General features: G+C 41.5%; 1 protein-coding gene across 1 annotated transcript in view; it reads left to right on the forward strand.

Annotated features, from left to right (window-relative positions):
* The first annotated feature begins 1,132 nt into the window (after positions 1 to 1,132).
* ppp1r14c (protein phosphatase 1, regulatory (inhibitor) subunit 14C) overlaps positions 1,133 to 23,428 on the forward strand; it is a 48,800-nt gene continuing 26,504 nt past the window's right edge. Inside the window, exon 1 of the mRNA XM_015974462.3 lies at positions 1,133 to 1,511. Coding sequence (XP_015829948.1) covers positions 1,275 to 1,511 — 237 coding nt within the window. The 5' untranslated portion in view covers positions 1,133 to 1,274. The remainder of the gene's footprint in view (positions 1,512 to 23,428) is intronic.

The raw sequence follows: 23,428 nt of genomic DNA on the forward strand, positions 1-23,428 counted from the left end.
GGCTCCTTTTGGACAGTTTTCATTACATAAAGTAATTAAAAAGCAAACATCAATGGACAGATATAGTAAAAATATTCTCACGGTAACTAAATATTTTGCTATAGATAACTGAAAGAATGCTAAAGTGGTGCATGTTGCCACCTACCAGAGCAGAGAAAGCTCTTTATTTGAGAGTTTGGTTTTCTAGGATAAATGCTCCCAGTTTTTTTTCTTTTCTTTTTTTATTTTTTATTTTTTTTATTTTTTATTTTTTTTTTTACCAGAGATCAACCTAAATCAACTTTGGTGCCCATATAAATTAACTGGATGTAACACCACTTTTATCTTTCTCACTTCAAAGTTTGTCTGCCTTTTGGGGGCCCCTTACAGCCTGGGGCCCCCAAACAATTGCCTGCACTGCCAGTCGGCATGCAGCGCCTCTGTATATAAGATCCTTTTGATGAAAATGTCGAGGGACCCATATACTCTTAGTGACTCTGATGGGTTTTATATGGAATCACTGCTTTTTTTTTTTTTGAATGGCTGCTTCATTAGCATCTTTTCTTTTACTTTTTTCTTTAGTTTTGCTTTTAACGACTGATCAATGTCTACTTTTGTTTCATTTCTTAGAACTTTGCAAACATTTCACTAAATGTTTTGATTCATTTCTCTGGAGTTAGATGTTTTATACGTTTATTTGGATTTAAACACTGATAATATTGTAATTTTCTATGTTCATGTTTATTTATTTAGCTGACACTTTTATCCAAAGCGACTAACAATTTATAACCTATAGGGCATGTTGTGATCTGTGGGGGAAACCGGAGTACCCGGAGGAAACGCACGCATGCATGGGGAGAACACGCAACTCCACGCAGCAGAGTTTCGAATCCGCAATCTTCGTGCTGCGAGGCCACAGTGCTAACCACTGTGCCAACATGCAGCCCATGTCGAGAAAGAGTTACTCAAAATATAAACTATAGGCTACTCCTTTTGACTGGAGGAGCTAAACATGTGAGAAAAGTTTATTTTAAGAGTATTACGGTCATTCTGAGTCCCCGTTTTGAATGCAAACACCAGCGCCTTCCATCCCATCCTCACTTCTTGCAGCGCTCGCTCCGCCCTCCTCTCGCCTCTCTCCGGCTCTGCGCCTTAAATAGCACCTGTTTAAAAGCTCCGCACATTCTCTTGTCTGCTGTGCAGCACGCCGTCTCGCACAAGCACCGCAGACTCTCCCCCTGCCCCTCCTCATTCACACACTTTTATTTAACACTCGGACCCCTCTCATCTTCGCCATGTCGGCCGCCAGCACCGAGACCAGCGCTCCACCTCTGCCCACCGCCGGCAGCCGCGTCTTCTTCCAAGCTGCGCCCGGAGTGGGCTGCGTGGGCTCCGGGCCCATCGCCGGGGACGACCCGGTCCAGAAGAGGCAGGGGAAGGTGACGGTGAAATATGACAGAAAAGAGCTGCGGAAAAGACTTCTCCTGGAGGAGTGGATCATTGAGAAACTCAGCGACCTGTATGACTGTGAGGTGAGTGGCGCGCATTTGGCATCCACATGGACATTTGGGTGAGGGGTCTGGCTCATACTTACAGCCAATTCTAGCTGTTTTTATCTTTCTCTCTTTTATTTGAGCATGTCAAATGTGCCATTCAGGTTTTTAAAAATCTCATTCACAAAGCCATCCAAATAAAACACCTAAATCCACACCAGACCCAAAACGATTAGATTTTATAACATGTTGTGTTATTTTGTCCTTATAGAATAAATAGACCAGAAGCGATATAAAAACAGTTCCTCTTTGTAACAGAGGGTTTGGTTTGCTGTGCTTTTCTTTGTCGATGCGGACCGTGCGCAACGGTTGCCCTTTTTACGCACCAGTCACCTTGGTCTTCCTGTTGTTTCTGTTTGCTTAGATTGGGGAAACGGCAGCTTTCACATAAAGCATCCTCGAGAGCAAAACCCAAATGAACCGCACCTGCTCAAGATTGAATTGTGACATTTCTGTGTCAAACACATAAATGCATTTCCACTTTTCTGTTTGCATCAGCCCAGATTACTGTGCGCCCTCACGTCCGCACGTCGATTCTTTAAAATTTAAAGGGAGAGAGAGGAGGAGGGGTGTGTGCGCGTGTGGAAAGAAACTGGGCTTTTGCCGTGTACAGTATGCTGCCATACATGAGCCATGAACGGGGGAAGGGATGCAGACGAAAGAAGGGCAGTGGGTTAAAAGATGTGCTGATGCTGTGACTCTCCTCATGAGCGAGTCGCCTCCTCAGACTCTGACACCCCCTTTCTCTCCTCTATATGTCTGAAGGTCTGGTGCACAAACACATTTTTCAACAATGCAGCCACACCTGCATGCATGCACAGACCTCTCAGAACAGGAAGGTGCAGTATTGGTTAATTCGTGCCATGTGTTTGATTCACATCAATGCAAAGATACACACAAACCACAGCAGGACTCCTCTGCAGGGAAATGTTTCTGAAAGCTTCTGCAAAACCCTCATGATTTCTTCACATTTTAATGTCCTCTAATAAAAAAGGTGAACCCCTCTGGAGCCCTCTAGCGTGCACTAGTGTCTTTTTATGGCTGTTGTCTTGTTTGCAGCCTCCTCTCTTTTTCGTCCTCATGCAGTTCTGCTGAAATAAGCCTGACTGAGTTGGACTGGTTTAGCATTTCAAGATATTTCCTGCAAATTTGACCTTTTCTGCAGTGGAGAGGCATCTGCTGAGAGAAAATAGGATTAATAGTGCAATTAAATCAGAGTAAGTCATTATGTCCATTTTACTCTAATAAGAGATTATTTATTTTTCTATTTTAAGCCTCTTTTTCCTTAACTTCAGCTTAATGACAGCCTCTGGCCCAGATCTCTCCTGCAGTGTGACACCTCCTCATATCTGTCACACAGCAACGATACCACAAAATGATCCCCAGGCACTCGCAGTGTTTGGTGTTACATATATTAGTTGGAAAGGATTTAAACAAAAGCAGGTGAAACCAGTATGATTATGTTGACTCACTGTCATTAACCAGACATCAGCCTTTTCATCGGTGAATAAAGAGCAAGGCCATTTTTGAGCAGTTGGCTTTTATTGCTCGACTGTATGCAGGAAGTTGCTCTACCTTCATCTCTGTGAATACCTGCAGGCTGAAAGCCAAGATGGACTCCCAGTTGTGTGTTTATGTGAGATAGAGGAGAGGCTGCTGAGTTGACCGTGCAGGTCCAGCTGAAAGGTCAGCCTCTGTATCGGTTTCATAAGAAAACCTGATACTACAATAGAGTGTCAGGGAGGCTTGTGTGTGTTTGTGTAACAGCGAGTGGCGTACATAGGCAGAGAAAAGATGGAGTGGACAAAGTGTTGATGCAGGAAGAGGACTGAATTTATGTTATTAAGTGAAATCCGTGGTTCTTACTGTCATGAGTCTGTTGAACTGAAAGAGACTTATTTTTTCAGTAATCAGTGGAGCTCAGAAGGTTCAAAGCTGTTTATTTTACAATAAATGTTAAGTATTGCAGGATTTTCTTTAATATGTTTAAAAATTATGATTTAAGGCTGCATTGTTGCACGGTTGTTGCCTCACAGCGAGCAGGTTGCATGCTTTCTGCGTGGAGTTTGCATGTTCTCACCATGCATGTGTGGGTTTTCTCAGTGTAATCCATCTTCCTCTCAGAAAGAAACATTCATGTTTGGGCTAATTCATTGAATTTCCTATATCCACAATTGTGAGTCGCTTTGGGTAAAAGCAAGTGCTAAATAAATAAACATAAGCTGTAAAGAAAAGTGAAGCCATGGATGCTAAACTAACCTGTGGGATCGACATATGTGATCAACGTCAAATAGTTCAAAACAAGTTATTTCGTGTGAGAACATTTAATTGCCTCTTGGTCCCTTGAAAGTTCAGAAATTTAATTTGCACCTTCAAGCTAATATGGAAAATCTTAAAGGAGGCAGATTGTGCAAAACTCACATTTAACCTCCTTATGTACTGCCATGTGCGTCTCTACTGTCTCTATAAACATTCCAAATGTGGAAAAAACCCATTCAGCTGTTTTCTGTCAGTGTTTGGTTTTAGGAATTGTATGACCCCGTTTGTGACGTCACAAACGGGGACTTTTTGAAATGACTTGTTGTTGTCATCAGGGACGAAATTTTGATTTCAGAAGTGGGGGGGACACAGCAGGCTTGTGCGGATTTGGGGTGGGGGGTGTTATGTAAAGACCCCTTGACACGTCACTTGCCCATCTCAATAATTTTTCCATCCTCTATATATATATATATATATATATATACATACATACATATCAAAGTTAAAAAATGTACAACTCTATTATTATTTTTATTTATTATCATTATTGAAGTGCAGTTTTGGCTGTTGACAATGGATAGGCCATTGTATTTATTGTTTTGGGTCTTTTTTATTGTTTTTGGTGCAACATTTTCTAACAGGGAGTGAGATTCCTTTTTTATTCAATTTTTGTTTGTTATTTTTATTCATTTAGAAGTTCTGGTTCTGGACATTTCAATGTTAAATGAAGGTTTATTTGTTGCATTTTAAAGGGTGTACTTGCATTATTATGATATATTAACATTATATTAGTGGTTATTTTGGTCTAGATAATGTTGACAATATCATTTATCATCAACAATTTGTTGGACAAAATATCGTCCAGCAAAATGTGTTACTTTCCCAGGCCTAGTCAAAAGTATAAAAATTATTTATACATAAACGGTCCCTCCTGAGATCTGGCCGTTTGTTCATTTGCTGTGTTAGAGGACATGCTGAACTAATGTTTTACACATGATCATCACCCTAACATTTGAGTGTATAAAAACATATTAAATATGTTTTTTCCCTTAAAAGTGTTTAAACAGTTGTTGCATTTCAACACACAAAAAATAAATGGAAAAAATAAGATAAATCTAATGAAAAGTGTACATCTTTGACATTAAGCTTAAAAAAATCTGTTGACAATGATGATACTGTTCATTTTTCAGAGCTTTTTAATGTGAAAATATACATTGCAATAGATAAGTTTACAATAAAGTTAAATGATAAAAGTTTTGAAGTTACACTTCTACTACTACTAGTTAATAATAATTATGATGATAATAGTAATAATAATGAAAAAATAATTATAATAATACGAACAAATTGTGTCTGAGGAGTCGGTTATGTGGAGGAGATGAGTTTGTAAAAGTTAGTTTTGAGTATGTGTGTGAAGGAGGAGGTGAGTCTGAGCTTAATGCAGGTCTGTCACATGTTCCAACTTACGTTTTGACTTTGAAAGAAGTCTCTTATATCCACTTTTCGTTTTCTTGACATGCTGCCTCCTGGCTGTGCCTAACTACCAAAGACTCACAAATGAACACTTATTCAAATGTTATGTAATGGAAGCTGAGCTGAGCTCTGATATTACACAGCGTCTAGTTGACGATGTGACTCAGTACCGGTGTTCCCTAGCGGCTCCAAACTAGCAAAACAACGTGAGCACGTTCTGACTGTTTACAACTTGAGTGACAGCAGCAACAGCCAATAATACGTTAGCAAGTATCAGCAGAGCCAATAGATTAGCTTTTGGGCGGGTCTAATAGGAAACCGGTTTCCGTTTCGGTCCTAGTGCTCAACCAAATCCATTTAATGGAGCGTAACATTGTTTTTGGACGGAAAAAAGAGCAGGGGACCAAAACTGCCTTTTGAAAAAGTGGGGGGGACATGTCCCACCCGTCCCCCCCCAAAATTACGTCCCAGGTTGTCATCCACTTTTAGAATGTAAAAATTAAACCACCTCTCAGGTGAAAGAAAGAGCTGGAGGATCACCGGCTCTCCATTGAACCCCTACCGGATATCGGAGCTTCTCAGCTTATAGCAACCTGAATGGGGGATGGGTGAGTGTGGCCAAAGCTTGTTTTCTGAAAGTGACAGAGCCCTGAAATGGCTCATTCTGGAAGATACTGGACATGTAAAGAACAACACTGCTGAAATTGCTTTATTTGAAAAAGATTTTAAAGCAAAGAACTGAATCAAAATTTTTAGTGTTGACCATAGAACTATAATAATTTAAGAAGAAAAGTTGTAGGTCTAATTGTATACCTCGATTTCCTAACTTGTGCTAAGCTAGGATAGTAATTTTTAATTTTGTCTCCAAACTAATTCAGTTTGTGAATTTAAGTGATAAAATCAGATCCTAAAATTAAATGTAAACTACAATATTGATAGCTTGTTTGTTTATCTTTATTTTTCCACTAGCTTTGCCAAACAAAAACTTTTTTACTGCCTTAAGCCATTGTCTCCTTTTCTGTGTGTAATAAAAACATAAAGTGAGCTCTGTTGGAGATAGATGCCCCTCTGTGCTCCAGGGATGAGTTGTCTGTTGTTTAAAGGACATGCAGGAGACCATGTGGAGATCAGGGAGCAGTGTTGCCAGATGTACGATAATTATCGTATTTGTACCATAATTTAGGGCTCTGTACGATGTACGATCAATAGTTTCAAAAATCCTCAAATGTACGATAATTTCACATTGCATCTAGTAACACCATCTTTTGCTGTGGCTTTCCCAAGTCAATTACATAATTTTAAACTGTTCTGAAGTCAGATTTCACCTCAGTGCTTACAGGTTTATAAATGTCTCCTACAAACTAATGAAAAAGAGAAGTTTGAAAATGATGTGAAAAACACTGAAATCAAGCTATGTGGCTTTTTAGCCGAGCACAACATTGCAATGAGAAGCACAGACCACTTAGTACAGGTGATTAAAGGCATTCTGCTGTGACAGACAGTGAATCAGATGAGGAGATCGAGATCAGCAACTAGGTGAGTAGGCTGCTGTGTCATTTATTGGGTCAGTTTTTTCACTGCTGTGATGTTTTGTCGCGTGCTTTTAACCTATGTAGAAATGAAATAAATAGGACTGCGCAAATGTGCACACTGTGTCAATGCGTGGAGGTCGGAGTGGTGCCGACACACTCTGCACGTTTATAAGCATTATATTACTGGTTTTAAAGATGTTTATTTAAACAGGGAAATATAAAACACCTTCTTTGTTATATTATATTGGAGTGAGAAGTCGTTTATAGAACGTTATTATCAAATTTATAATGTACGATAATTTGTACTGAAAACGATAATTTAAGCTTCTCTGTACGATATTGTGGGATTTTGGATCTGGCAACACTGGCAGGGAGGCCGCCTGATTTAAAGAGGGAGTCCAGGCCTTACGTCATGGTATAGCTCCTAATAATGCAGAAACCATGATGAAAGTATATCATGCTTGCACCAAACCAACGTCAATGGGATTTTTTATACTGTGTCCTTACAGGCAGGGTTTTTGCAGATATAACAAATGAAATGGGGAGAGTGAACAATGACACTATTGCTTGGGTCAAGTCTAGTTGATTAAAAGTCAGAACAAACCTTGTTGAGAGAAATTGGAGGATTGTTGAGGACTTTACTTGATCCAGTTGCTTACTCTATGATGTAAGTGCATGCATGCTGCAGAATACGTGGAGGTAAAATGCCAAAATGTCCCAATTCTTTGCAGCTGATCTTAAATGAAGAATATTTACATAAACAAGTGCAGACACTGCGCTTTGCTCTCAGGTCTTCAGCGTCTAGCGACTGTATGAAGCCACACGGGTGTTTTTCATGTTGATGATATTGCACCACTCTTTGATAGACCCACTGTGGCAAGCGGTCGGGGGTGTTTTATCACAAATTGATGAGAATGAGGACAGTCTCACAGGTCAGAGTACATATTCAGAACAAATAGAGCAAAAGGAGAAGCTGGAGATAAAGCATCGTACCGCTGCTCTGCTTCTTCTCTGTGGATCATGGTCCCAGTAATAGGATGAGTTGGTTTGTTTTCATACATTTTTGGGTAGGAAATGCCTCTAGGCAGGGTGTGTGTTTCGTTTGAGATGACAAAAGAACCAAGGTTTTGTTACTGAACGCTGCCCTTCAAGTGTCAACAACAGCTTCAAAAGATTTAACATCCACCGACCGCTGCTTCTCCTATGACGGTGTCAGTGAGACTTTTCCTCTACTTGCCTTTCATGTGGTTCCTGGTGTGAAACAAGAGCAGTCATTCCTCATGTGAGTGCAATTCAGGTCATTAGGATGAGTCAATACAAGTAAGCATAGGCATGAACTCTCATCCTTAGGAGTATCATGTTACCTCACACTTTTTACTGCATGCACACACTTCACACACACACACACACACACACACACACACACACACACACACACACACACACACACACACACACACACACTGCACAACTAAACAAGAGTGATCCGATTCTGACTTTTGGTGAAAACTCGTGAAAGGCATGCTAGGGAGCGTAATTTAGGGAATGTTTTTAAAGTTTTGGTCCATAGCATGACATCTTGGAGGAGAGGAGGAGATTTTGGAATTTGAACATCTATATCTGCCTCCTCCTTCCTCTCCCCTTCTGGAAGGAGCTGAAAGCCACGCATCATATTGTGGACACGCCTACAAATAGTCTTGCAGCGCCAACAGACAAGTTGTTTTGAAATGTTCCTGCTCAGACACACATGATTAACTTCTGAATTATCTCCTCAGCCTTTATCTGGTTCTGCAGGAGTTGTTTATCACTCATTTTAATCTAATCTGCAGCGTTCAAGCAGGGAAACATCTAGAACCTGCAGGAATCCGGCACTTGGTATGCTAGTGCACCACCGCTAATGGTAAAGCAGGCTAAACAGTGCTTAGCGTGAGACACATGCATTCGACTTTCTTCATGTGCTCATATGCCACACCTCCAAATTCTCACACTGAAAAAGCAATATTTCCTCACCCTGGCTCTCATGGGAGGCGAAATGCATACATAATCCCTTCTGTCCACCAGACGCGAAAGCGTGTGTAACGAATTAGAGAAGTTTTCCCTTCCAACCGGGAGCGATTCTGACGCGAAACGGGAGCAAAAGCATTCCATACAGCTTATCCCGTCACAAAATCACGGGAGAATTGCAACACAACGTGTGATTTCAGTCCGTACAATAAAAAGCACAAAAGACAGCTGCATGCATCCAAAAAGGACAGTGGTTTATTAATTTATTTTATTTATATCTTATGAAGATAAAAAAGAAGAAGTTTAGTTATAAAGCACTTTTCACAGATACAAGTCACAAAGTTATCTAGTTTTTGAGTGGGTCCTTCATTTATTTTCTGTTCTGTTTACAGGAAATTTCACAGGAAATAACTTTTTGCACATAACTTTTATTTTGAAAGTTCCTGGATGTTTTACACTGCCTTCATGTTTGACTTCCTGTCTGGCTCGATTGGAACTGCAGATTTTGATGTGTTTTGGAAGCGTAGCATTAAATAATAGACTTAAAAACGCAATGGTAGCGTCTTCGCCTCTGGGATGCATCCAGCTGCCAGTGGAAAGGAACCCATTCACTATAACGGCTGCTTTCATGTCCACCTTATGCAGTAAAATCAACTTACATCATCAACTCAGGCTACTTTAAAATCCAAATTAAATTAGGGGGTTTTAAAATCTGAGTTCTAAATCCGAGATGTCTTGATTCGGAAAAGGGTAGAATGCCTTCTCCGAGTCAGAGATGAGGTCCTGCCCCAAGTGGAGGAGTTTAAGTATCTCGGGGTCTTGTTCACGAGTGAGGGAAAACTGGAGCGCAAGTTTGATAGGCGGATTAGTGCTGCGGGCTAAGAAGGTGAAGCTCTCAATTTGCCAGTTGATCTACATTCCTACCCTCACCTATGGTCACGAGCTTTGGGTAGTGACCGAAAGAACGAGATTGCGGATACAAGCGGCTGAAATGAGTTTTCTCCGCAGAGTGTCTGGGCTCTCCCTTAGAGATAGGGTGAGAAGCTCTGTCATCCAGGAGGGGCTTGGAGTAGATCGGCTGCTCCTCCACATCAAGAGGAGCCAGTTGAGGTGTCTGCATCTGGTTAGGATACCTCCTGGACAGCTCCCTGGTGAGGTGGTGAGGAATATTTTTAGTCAGAATCACTATGACACTTTTGTATCCTGTCAAGCCAGACTAAATAAATATTTAGCCTTGCAACGCTACATTGATGGCTCTCTGTCGTGGGGCAGGTTCTACCGTTGTCTTTCAAACGATCTCCACATGCTACTGGACAATGAACAGCGTCAATGTTCCACTCCGTCGCATCATCCTGCCCACAAACCTAACAGAGCGCTGTGATTGGCCCATAATTTTGGATCAATCACAGCTTTCTATCAGTTTGAAACCCCGATAGAGCGCTGTGATGTGCCCAATCAAAATGCTGCCAGCAGCTGCAGAGGTTCCAATGTAGCATTCCTAGACCAAACTTTGCAAAGCAAGAATTTGGTCGAGTTCACTAGGCTAACACTTTTGTGGCGAGTAGGTCACATGGGTCACGTAATAAAATTGTATACAAATTCATGTAATCATTTAGATTTTTTTTTCTTGTTGCAATTTAGTCTCAAAGTGTCTTCATTATGTCTTGATGCGATTGTGAGTTAGCCTTATTTTACTCCCAACTTTACGGCCAACCTCCCAAAGTTATCTAACATTTGTGCACTTTCAGACTCAGAGACAAAACAGAATTAGTGGAGAAAGGCTTGAGACGAGAGGCCCAACAAAAATAAAGAATCCCCGTGACACTGTCTTTGGCTTCTGTGGGTTCACAGAAAAAGAAATGAGACTAGTGTGGGAACCTGTGAAACAAAGCTGGGAATGACTGAAGAATCTGATGTCTGACATAAACAAAACAGCAACCCTTTAGTACCTTTAGTACAAACTTCAAAGCAATCGCATAAAAAATGGGCATTTTATGTTGTCTCCAGCTGCTAAGAGCTGCAGCGCAGACATCCATGCTTCAAATGTATTGTTTCTAATAGAATGAGCCTCATTTGTTTAATTGTTAGTACCAGACTGGCAGATTCACACATTGGCAGATTAAGCCAGTCATTCAGCTTTGCTGACTGACCCTGATGTGTTTATGGATCTGACGAGGAAGGTCATCATTGTGTTTACAGTATCCCTGCTTGGAAAGACACAATTATTTAGCTGTCAGAGACAAAAATAGATCCCCCACTGAGTCTGTCGACGCGTTTCACACAGCGGACATGCATCTGCTGCGAAACAAATCAGAAGTGTTGACAAGAAGGCCTCTCAGGCAGCAGAAATCCACCAGCTGCTGAGACACACTGGCAGCGTGGAGTGTCCGTTTCAGAAAACTCTGAGGACAAAGGTCACAGTGTGTTTATCACACTCCTCTTCCTCCCCTCTTTTGTCTCAGCTTCGACCCTCTGGGGCATCCACCCACCTGCTTTACATCTTCTCCTCTCTGATTCTCCCTCCAGCGATCCTCCCAAAGAAACCCCTGTGGGTTTTATACAGATCCGCCACATTAGTTATGCAGGTGACCTTTCACAGATATGCCTTGGAAGTATACAAATGGGTTTAATTAAAGCCTTAGCCAGACTTATTCACCCCGCTGCAGAATTCAGAATCTACATGGTCCAAACGTGGATGAAACTTATTTAAATGTATTATTTTAAATCTATAAACAAAGACTCATTTCATGTAGAGCAGGGATTCCCTAAGTGTGGTGCGCGCACCCTCTAGGGGGTGCGCGAGGTGAAAAGTGTAAAGGGTCAAACTCTGGTAACTGGTGATGGTTGTAACCCATGTGCAGCAGTACCGGGACCAGAGTGAATAGGGTGTGTATGGGGAGCATGAGTGGGTGTCCGGCGTACATTTTTGTAAGTCTTTGGTTGTATGTGTATGTGTGAGCATGAGGGAGGGAGTGTGTGACTGTATATGTCAGGTGGGGCCTTTGACTCCTCCCCTCTCCTGGGACCTCCTTTGATGATATAGATCTTCGTCTCCCCTCCCCCTGCCACATCTGGTGTGAGGGGTTGTGCCTTGGTTTGCCTGAGTGTTCGTGGCTCCCGGGTCAGGGGGTTTAAGATTTTTGGCATCTGCCTGGTCAATCCTGGTGGCTGCCTGGTGGGGTCTGGGCTCCCTCCCTGGGCTCTGCTGGGTCCCCGGCGGGGGTGGTCGCCCCTGGGTCCCGGGTCGCTGGGTCCTGGGCTCGGCCGGCTAGGGGGTGGGAGGCTGCGGGCGGGCCTGTGGGCTTGCCGCCGATATCTCCCGGGGCTCTGCCGGCTGCTGGTTGTGGCCCCCTGGAGCGATCCTCTGCGCCTCTCGAGGGGGGCGGGGGCCTTTCTGGTTGCAGTCCCCTTGGTGTTCCTGTGTTCTGGGACAGTGCCTGGATCTCTGGGACTTGGAGCTCCCCCCGTCTCCTACGCATCTTTGGGGGGCAGATCTGTGGTCCCTCACACTCTCTATTGGACGCTCCTATAGAGAAACCTTACTTAAACAAGCGCGTGTACACACACAGGTGCTCACATGGTGCTCTCAAAAGTATGGACTTGGGCACATTCAACACATGTCTCAAGGCTGTCGTTGCCACTAAATGCACTATGATTTATTAACGTGTGATTGTTCAGTTAAACAATGTTGATTTTATATTTCATCATCAGGTTGACGCAGTGATAGCTTGCTCCTGATGTATTGTTGTGTGTCCCATTTTTTTCTGCTCTTCTCTTTCTGCAGGTCTAGAAGCAGACTCTTGTTCATTATTGTTTATTTTTGTGGGGATGACGTATTAAAGTCGGGTCCGCTCCAGCCAGTGACTCCGAACCTGACTACAACTCATGTTACTGCAGCATTTCTTCTTCCAGTCCGCGTGGCAGTGGATCGCAGATTCAGCCACACCATAAAACAGCAATAAGTCGGTCTGAGGCAAAAGTGAACCTCATGGCTATATCTTTTCCATCTTTTCCCCTATAGACATTTGATTACGCACAAGTAGGTGATCAGTTCAGGTTTACGCAGAGCAGAAGGAAGGAGAAACGTTCCTACTTAAAAAAAGCTTTAAATTGCATTGTTTATGTGCTACCTGGGCACTCTAAATATTTATTTAAAATTAAATCAAAGGAAATTGTAATTGTATTGAATGTTTATTAATTACTATTTAAAAAATGAAAGTGATGGGGAAAAAGGTCGATCCTATTTTTTTAACCCTGTCTGTCGAGTGACTGTTTAGCTTGACGTCTGATATATATATATATATATATATGTATATATATATATATATATATATATATATATATATATATATATATATATATATATATATATATATATATATATATAGCCATGCCCTGATGTGGGGGCTGGGGGGTGCGTCGACATGGTCGGGACATAGAAGGAGGTGCGCGGCTAAATAAGTTTGGGAACCACTGATGTAGAGACATATTTTTCTCTTGCATGTTGACTTTCTTGTTGTCTTTAGACATCTCCTTCCATAGGAAGATTCAGTTAATCAGTGGTTTCATTGTCAGCGAGCTGCAGCGACTTTTGATCTGTCTGTGAATAAGCTGTGGCTCAGAAGCCAAACAGTGTCAGCATTCACAAGGAGAAGAAGGCTGAAATAGAAAGAAGGAGAGGAAGAAAAGACGATGGGGGTTGTTTTGACTCCCAAAGTCAGACGGATGTGTTCATATGCACTTGTGTTGAGCGTATCCAGCTTTGCATGAGCAAAGTGACTCATGCAAAAGAAAATGCAATGGATGAAATTACTATTAGGAAGAGTTTTTAATCTCAGAAAAGCCAGTTTTTTTACTGTTGCTTTTGAAGAAGAATTATTCTAATTGCATAAATCTATAAACACCCTGACGACGTGCCTCGCACTTGCTGATTGGCTGCCTGCTTTTGACCTTGTGCTATTGATGTTTTTAGGCTCGGTATTCCTGGAAGCGTTTGGTTTGCAGTGAGGACAAAGGTCTGACTGGGACCCAGCTGTCCAATAATCAGCCTCAGAACTTTTTGGCTTGTAAGAACTGTGAAGTGAATTCTGTTGGGGAATGGATGCAGCACTTTTCTGAAGTTCATTTAGAGTTGGGGATGCTGGTGTTTGGAGGTAGTTTTGCATAGTGTTGGTGGTAGCTGCAGTAGTGTGTGGCTGTTAATGCAAGCTGATTATACGGGGCTTTAAGGGAGGATTACTCATGATAAAAAGACTCTTGAAGATTAATTAGCTGTAGTTTTTATAATGTCCATCAAACCCTGGCTCTGATCAGGGGAATCATCTAGGGCTATTTTCATGTGTATTTGTGTGTACATGCTAATAAATAAAACTTCCATAAGGATGTCTGGTGTTGACATACTTCAAGATTGATGAGCTAATGGCTAGTATGAGCAAAGACCAAAATGTTTTGTTGCCATCTAAAATCTCCAGCTTTTCATAGCAGTTCAGGCCACATTGTTTTGTGAACCTTGTGAAAGTCTGTTTGTATGCATGTTTAAAATGGCTTCCTCGCTTACAGTTTTTCTCAGTCGCTTTGGTGCGTTTCTCAGAACACTAACATTTGCACAGCAGTTAGTGCATTTCTCAAAACAATTAGTGCAGACTGCAAAACCTAGTGGATAGCCTGCAAAAGCACGTCACATGCTCAAAATTGATAATCCATTCCTCAAAAGCAAGTATTCATTTCAATGAAACTGTCGGTGCCATCAAAATGAAATCTTGATACTATCTTTATGAACAAGTTAGCCAAATGGCTTTGTCATGTTTTCACCATGACAGTTAATAATTTCAGTGTTTTCCATTGCAAGAATATTTGGTGACACCAGAAAATGCTCAAGACAGCACTATGCCCTACTTGTACAGCCATTTGAAATGTGCAGTAAAGTTACTGTAGATGTTATGGGAGTTTGGGGAGTAACTGAGACACTGAATACGTACGTTTTACATTTTTACTGTATAGAAGTGTTTGTAATTCTACAGCATTGTGCAAAAGAAAAATACGCTACAGTCACTTGTTTACTGTAGAATACATGTAAACATAAAATCACTCTTTTGGTAGAGCTGTGCACAAATGTGAACAATATACAGTACTGTAACATACAGGTACAGTAAATCATTCTGGCACATCCAGACATTCCTTTCTGTCTGGCCACATATTTTCATCTACATCACAACGGATGTCATCCCTCGCAATGCAGCGAGGAAAGTATCTCCAGGAGTGGCGAATCCATCCTCTGCAGGACTCTGCTGTGATGTTGTCACAAGCTGCATCCATGGCTGCTAGCAGGGCCATTTGCTCATGTGGATGTTGGTCATACAGTATGTAAATTTTCCACCTCCAGGCAGAGAAAAACTCCTCTAATGGATTACACCTCCTCATGAGTGACAGATGAAATTCACCTGTGATCAATTGTTCAATTTAGGAGACATTTCCAGGAAAAAATGATAAAGAAAGGTATAGAATTTGCTTGACAGATGACTGATATTTGACATTTGATAACTGGTTCAACAATTTTGTGTGTAATGACTCAAGCAATGAAAGTAAGACTATTAGTTTTATTGAGAGTGACTATTCAGCATCCATAAGTATAATTAATTTTGACTGACATGACATAAGCAAATGGAAATGTCATAAAACAGCAGAGAAATGTATGAAAGCAACTGATACATGTCCAAAATCATTTGCAGTTTGTTCAGAGAAAGGAGAAATTGCTACTATGATGTGCACAAATACCATACCATACCATACCATCTTTATTTATAAAGCACATTTAAAAACGGCATGGCAGCCGACCAAAGTGCTGAACAGAATAAAAAGTAAAAACACAATATAAAACAATACACGGTCAACAATAAAATGCACAACAAGGCAGATAATTAAAGCCAATAAAAAGACACAATAAAATAATAAAAGTCAGGGATTTAAAAATGCCTGGTCGTAAAAGTGAGCCTTCAGCAGCGATTTGAACCGGAGGAGGGATGGTGCCAGCCTCACCGAAAGAGGAAGTGCATTCCATAGTGTCGGAGCAGCATAGACAAAAGCACGCTGCCCCCGCGTTTTGTATTTCATTAATGGAACACGAAGCAGCAGGCAATCAGCAGACCTCAACGCTTAAATGACTAAATGCTGTGAAGGTTGAACTAATAGTTATGAGAATTTTAATTCTGATCTGAGAAACGCACCAAAGCGACTCAGAAAAACTGTTACTTGCGTTGCTTTAATCTCATGAAATTAATTCAACACATTTGAATGTTGCAATATACCAGTAGTAACCAGTAGGTGGAGGTGACAAAACGAACAAGACACACTCACCATGGTTACTCAGTCGCTGGTTTAGAGGTCTTTCATACTATCTGGGGTACCACTGCTGTCTTTTTTGTGCCGTGATCTTTAAATTAGCCAGTTACTGTGCCCCCTAGCGAAATCATCCAGTACTACATGCAGTGTAGTGTCGTGCCGCAGCAAGTATGCGAACAAAGACTCAGCCTGCGTCGATGCATCAAAAAAGAGCAAGTATATTTCCAGCCTAAGGCCATATGCACACATATTCAGGTTTTTGTAAAAACCAAATATCCTCCCTCACCAACCTGGGGAAGAAAACTTGGGTCCACACCACCTTGTTTTCTGCTAAACAATCCAGTGCATTGTGGAGCACAGTCATAGTCATACCAAGCCTGCAGGTGGCATTAGTTCCCCAAATCTTTTGCACTGTTGCGGAAAAACATTCCTTGGATATGAATAACTAGGTGGTGGGCAATAACCGTCCTTAACGTCATCCTTCACCTGCGGTCTTCTACGGAGAGTTGTAATTGAGCTTGTGAAAAACAAGTGAGTGAATGTAAACACAAGTTACACATGTGACACCAGAGCATTTTTGTCACGTCAGTGACACAGCAAAACATAAAACCCTGATCATTTATGTCCACGAGCAAATGCTGACAAGGAAGAATTGGCAAATGTCTTTTTTGGTTGGAGTTTTGGAAATAATCGTTTTTTGGTTCCATTCATTTTTACTTTTGTGTTGATGACAGGCCAAACCGCACGAAAATATCTTCTTTTTTTAGGATACACGGCTATGTGTGTACACGGTATAAATTTAGCACTTTGTGCATCCTGGTACCGGGGTCGAGTCCGACAGGAATTGCACAACATTCTTGCTAAATGAAGTTAAATTCCTTTGACATGAAACTGATGTAATTAGGAATGTTTTAAGATATGGATCAGCTGAGAATTATATGATGTTTTTACAGTTACAAAAATTAAGCTTAGAGAAACTCATTCATGCTTTTATTTCTAGTCGGCTGGACTACTGCAATGGTCTCCCAACTGGTCTTCCCAAAAAAGCTGTGAAGCAACTGCAGCTTGTTCAGAATGCTGCTGCTAGAGTCTTAACAAGAGCTAAGAGAACGGAGCACATCTCTCCTGTTCTTAGATCCCTACACTGGTTACCAGTAAACTACAGAACAGACTTCAAAGTGTTCCTACTAGTTTACAAACCACTCAATGGCATGGGACCAAAATGCATGTCCAAACTCATTCATGTATAAAACACCCAAAAGGGATAAAAGATCCCCTGGAAATGATCAGCTGGTAGAACCTCTGGTCAGAACAAAACATGGTGGAGAAGCATTTAGATGGAATCAGCTTCCCCATGACCTCAGATGTGCCCCAACCCTAGTGTTGTTTAAAATGAAAAACCCTAATGTACTCATCGCCATTTTAAAAGCTTTGTTTCTTATGCTGAGCCGTCTCCACTGTAATCTGTGCTGTAACTTTGTCTTCTCCTTTAGCTCCAAACTATAGTTCTATCTGTGTGTACTTTAATTGTGTTTTTATGTTGGTTTCATATCATGTCCTGATGATTGTAAAGCACACTGAATTGCCTCTGTGTTTGAAATGTGCTCTATAAATAAAGCTGCCTTGCCTTTAGACTTTGGTCCATTGCGGCAAATAATTTTTAGCTTTTTGTTAAACAGTGTGAGTGAACAACTATAATTTGGAGATGGAGCTGATAGCAGAAACGTTTTTTGGGTTAGGGTTGGTCCTGTTGAATTTCATCTACAGGTAAGATAGTAATTATTTATATATTTATTTATACATCAGAGTTGTAATGGTAGGAACCTCACAGACATAGAATCTCTCTTTTATTGGATCAAAGCTAAGAAAAAATAAAACAACACAATGGTGAGAATTTCTGTCGTAGGATACCTTCTCTGTGCTGGTAACCAGTCATTAAAGCAGAGAATGTCAGGATAGAATGTGATGAAGCAACAAACCAAAACCATTTTGGAAGCCATCCATGAGAACTGTTTGATCTGTCTAAGTGTTGGGACAATAAAAGGCTTTTATGGAAACCACTTTGAAAATTAAGAGCAATGAAAAGGGTTGTGATTGGTGAAAAACTCTATCAAGGTCACTGTTATGACAACGCATACCAAGGGTGGATGTAATAAAAACATTCTAGAGTTCTGGAGGCTTACTGTGATGCTAATTACTTTTATTTTTAGCTGTACCTTTCCCTTGAAGACTTCCGCCCTCCGATCCATTTTTTTCTCCTCTTTGATACGGTCTCCTCTGGAGAACAGCTGAATCAGCGCTGCAAAGGGCTTTGCTGGGCAGCTGCTTTACTCAGTTAAGTCACACCGTCTGTGTTTTTATGGTTTCAGCACACTGCTGGAGGGCAAGAGGGAGATGTTGCAAGGTGGGGGAGGGACACAATATGTACGTCTGTAGCTGTTCTCTTCTGAAACTGTCTAGTGTTATTTTCCCATCCGATCTTCACCTTCCTAAGATTTCTCAGAAGTTTTGCTTCGTACCACTGCTTGAGTTGATCTCAGAGGATCATTTCATCCCACCTTGAGCTTCTCGTTGCTTTGAAGTAGCACAGGGTGGCTCAGAGTAGAGAAGAAAGCTGAGCTGTGTGGTTTCACTGTGTTGCACAAGTATTCTCTTGCTCCCTTTCTGCATCATCATTAACAGTAGGGCTGCAACAACGAATCGATAAATTCGATGAAAATCGATTACTAAAAGCGTTGGCAACGAATTGCGTCATCGATTCGTTGTGTTGCACAACTCTTCCAAAAGCGCCCCCCCCCCCCCCCCTCCCGCCCGCCATTGCGCGCAGACCAGAGCAAGTCAGATCAGCGCGAGGGAGAGCCGGCAGATCAGCGGCGAGGGAGAGCCGGCAGATCAGCGCGAGGGACAGCCGGCAGATCAGCGGGAGGGAGAGCCGCAGATCAGCGCGAGGGAGAGCCGGTACCGGCAGATCAGCGCGAGGGAGAGCCGGTACCGGCAGATCAGCTCGACGGAGAGCCGGCAGACTTGCGCTGCTGCGAACCGGTTCCGCATTGTTGCGCAGCGATCCAGGCAGCTGCTTCCAGCGCATGGTCCATTCTCAAAGTGGCGCAACCAAAAAACTATAATTAGCACACGATCGTTCATGTCCGCACATGTTCTCTATTTTCTGTCTTATTTGTGCCTGAAGCGCGCTACTGCGGAGCTCATCACCTGTGCTGTGGTGATGTCGCCTCACGCAGCATCGAAAACGCGCTCTGAGCTTTTCGGTCAGGAGATTCCTTTGATCTGCTCAAAAGTAACTGATGAGGTGAAAAGGTAAGAATCCAGGCAACAGATTTTCTGGAGAATTAAGAGGAGATGCAGGAAGATGAGAGACAGACAGGACAGGAAAATAGTTAAATAAAAACAAGAAAACAAAACAAAGTGTTGAAAAGTAAAATGTAGGTAGATTTATCTCCACTACACGTTTTTACCAGTTAAAAACAATAAGTTATACACATGTTATATTTATACATCTGATACAATTCAGATCACCTTCAAAACTCAGTCACACACCCAGGGCCGTTTCAAGACATTTTGGGGGCCAAGGCAAAATGCCCCCCCCCCCCCCCCCAATAACTGGGCTCCCCAGAAGCCTCTGTGTAATTCATACCCTCTCCAGTAGTGTTAGTTATATGGTGTTTATAAAAGCCCCTCAGACATTACTGACATGTTCTAATATTATCAGATGAAAAACTAAATTATCAGACATGCTGTCTCATCTGCTTCTTTTATAAACTTGCAAAAAGTAACAAAACCATTTGAAAGCCACTATTTGTGGATTCTCTGAAAGTTTCCATGGAGTGTGTGACAACTTATTTTTTTTCATTGATCCTATTGTCTAATCTCACAGCTGAAACAAGTATCCTTAATAATCTGTGCACAGGAAGCTTACTGATGCTGTAGTAAAACAAAAGGTATAATAATTTATTATTAATAAAAACTTGTTGCAGCACTAAAGCAGAAAAATTAGATTTTGCATTAAATATGCAAAATATTTACATATGAATTGTTTTAGAGCCCTTTAATTGGCAGAATCTGATATTAATTTAGTTCTTACAAAAAATGGGTCCCAACATGGTTTTTGTGGCGTTGCCATAGTGTGACGTCATAGGCACAGATCCCCTGTCCTCTTGTTTGGAAATGGAAATATGGTCACCCTACATTAAACAAACTGTCCACCCGGGCTTTTGCGCTGCACAGAGACGCTTCGCTGCCTACAACTGAACGTCAGTTGAGAGTCAGTCTCATGCAGACTGACCAATGAAGAGAGGGCCTCAAGTTAAGACCCTCTCCTCATTGGTCAGTCCACACGAGGTGGGTCAAAGGTTACTCTGGGTGGCTTACGTGTTGTCAGGCATTCAAGTATTGAGTATATTTACTGCATATTACAGTAAAATATTCTGTATGTGACCACATTATGGTGATCCTTGGGTCGTGATGATGGAGCCCTTGAATATTGTTGCCCAGGGTACAACAAAGTGTTAATCTGGCCCTGGTTCCGCCGTCACATTCCCGCAGAAACTGGTTGATCACACCGGGGCCAGACTACTAGTATGTGGTTTTACAACCACAATGTCCTCAGAAGGAAAAACGCTTTTAAAAGGGAGGGAGGAGTCCTAACTGTTGCTGCAGGCGTGTTGTGTGAGAGTGCAGTTATATACTGGTTAATATATTTTTGGGTTCAGTTGCTTTCATGTGGCCTAATGTGAGTCTATTTGGGATCATTGGAATGATCAGCAGCATTTCTTGATGTGACTTTATGGCAGTTGCCCAGGGCATCATCGCAAGGAGGATGGCATTCATTTACTTTTGTTTTATTTGGTATTTTTTCAGTCATTTTTGGAAATAGTGATCAATTTTGATTAATTCACAGCCTATGTTTAATTACATTTAAAATAAATGTCAACAGATGAGATCAAGCAAAACAGATGAGAATTGCCCTTAAGCTGTTTAACTTGGACCAAGCATTTTAGGTCACAGATAGATGTAGCTTAGGGTCTCTGTCTATACACCTTATAAGACAATTTAGGTGATGGCATGTTGTTTTTCTGCTATTGAACTGTTTTCTAATAATGTTGTGTTAAATAAAGTGAAGGAAGGAGAGAAATAACGTTTCCCTAGCAGTTTTTAAAAATTTCCCCATGTAATCCGATTAATCGATTAATCGTGTCGAGACCCCATCCGATTCATCGATTATCCAAATAATCGTTTGTTGCAGCCCTAATTAACAGTGAGTCATTTATCCGTGCATTCACCATCTTACAACATCTTGTGTTTTTATTCTTTAGATTGTTGTGTCTGCATGTTTTTTTAGTTAGTCCTTCTATTTTTATCATCTGCCACCTGTGAAAGGTAATAATGGATGATGTTGGTCTGTGTGTTTTTGCAAAATATCTCCTGAACCACTGAATGGCTTTGAACAAAACTCTCCAAAACTAATTACTGGATTAACTTTCAGTGTCAAACCAAGTCAAAATGGCTACTTTGCTAATCCAACTGAAAATCTTTTTTGTGTTCCTGTGCAGCATTGCAAAATCCTGCTTGGGAATGACTACTTTGAAACCAAAGTTTAATCAATACTTGTCAAATTGATTGGGTTTTAGCCATTTTTATGTCTGCCAGTACGTGTTAGGTGTGTTGGTTGTCTGGAATCAGGTTGAATACTCAAAATGTACTCAAATCCATCAGTGGTTCATGACATAATTTGCCACAGCCCAGTTCACACGGCAGGATGATCGTCTAGCCACAACCCATTGATGGATCTCAGTCATGGAGCACGATCTACAATTGTCTTTCAGACTGTACATGGAACTGAACAACATGACAAACTCACCGCTACAGATGTTAGTCAACGGGGCAGAACTTAAGTACCTCTATCTGCTCTTGACTCAAAGAAAAGCCCAAGTCTAAATAGTTCAGAGTTGCCATCTTAGTTAAGTCTCAGTAGCATCCCACCCACTAAACTGATAGAGTGCTGTGATTGGCCAGCCACACAGAGTGGCCGTGGCTGTGGAGGTTCCAATGGAGCGTGGCTAGACCGACATGTAGGGCAAAGTCATTTTGCTTTGGCAACTGATTGTCTAGATTTCTAGGCTATACGAACTGTGTTAATTTGCTGCATTGTTTCCCATCTGACACACTTTCCTTAACAACAGTCATTTTAATTGGCTGAACCAACCGCTCTGATATTATTCAGAGTAACTGCTTTAGCAGTACAGCAATTATCTCCTCTGTAAGTGTTAGCTGTTCTAGTCTGACTGGTTGTTCCAGTTCATAAAAAGGACCTATGAATAGAAATCAATGTGACTCACTAATCCAGGTGAAGTGATTGGTGAGCTTTTACAAATTGAATACAGTTTGTGCTGAGACACTGGGTCAGTGTGTACTTTTGACGCACCCCAGAGCGAACTGAATACTGTATACTGCAACACACACACACACACACACACACACACACACACACACACACACACACACACACACACACACACACACACACACACACACACACACACACACACACAGTTTGTTTTTCTCTCAGCTGGCTCTCGCACACACTTCACAAAGTTGCCTCCATTATAACAAACACAGCTCCTTGTTATTTCTTTTCCACACTGCGTCCTTTTCACACAAGTCACACACTGACTCCTCTCTCTTTTGCATATGCAAATGCAACAATGAATCCCCTTTTTGTAACAAAGGCTGCTTTTAATCCTACGGAAAAATCACAGATGTGCTTGTGTTTATTGCTTCCTATTTTTAAAGGGAGTTTTGTGCCACCATTTAGTCAACTTTGGTAAAACAACATCTAAGCACGAAGGCTGTTTTCAGCCCTCACTCACAGAATCAAACCCTAACCCTAGTGTTCATCTGCGTGCTTTACATAAGTGTGGACATGAAAATTTGCTATTACGTACATTTAATTTACCAAACTTAAGTGCTTACATGAAGAATGTTTCTCTAGAAAAGGTTGATTATGATGACTACTGGTTTTATGATGGGCCAGGGCCGTTTCTAGCATTGTGGGGGCCCTATGCAAGATAATGTTCTGGGCCCCCCTATTTTGACAAACTGCAATTGATGATCTATAAACACACAGTGAATTGTCACAGATTGCAAACAAAACATGGTACAGTATTAAAATTAAACACTCACTCAAGAAATATAAGTAACTAATACAAACTAGAAAGCAGAGTGCAGACCTCCACCATGGGAGGGGTGTTCACATCACACATACCATAATAAAGG

This window comes from Nothobranchius furzeri, chromosome 2, assembly GCF_043380555.1.
Source record: "Nothobranchius furzeri strain GRZ-AD chromosome 2, NfurGRZ-RIMD1, whole genome shotgun sequence".
In the NCBI taxonomy this organism is placed as follows: domain Eukaryota; kingdom Metazoa; phylum Chordata; class Actinopteri; order Cyprinodontiformes; family Nothobranchiidae; genus Nothobranchius; species Nothobranchius furzeri.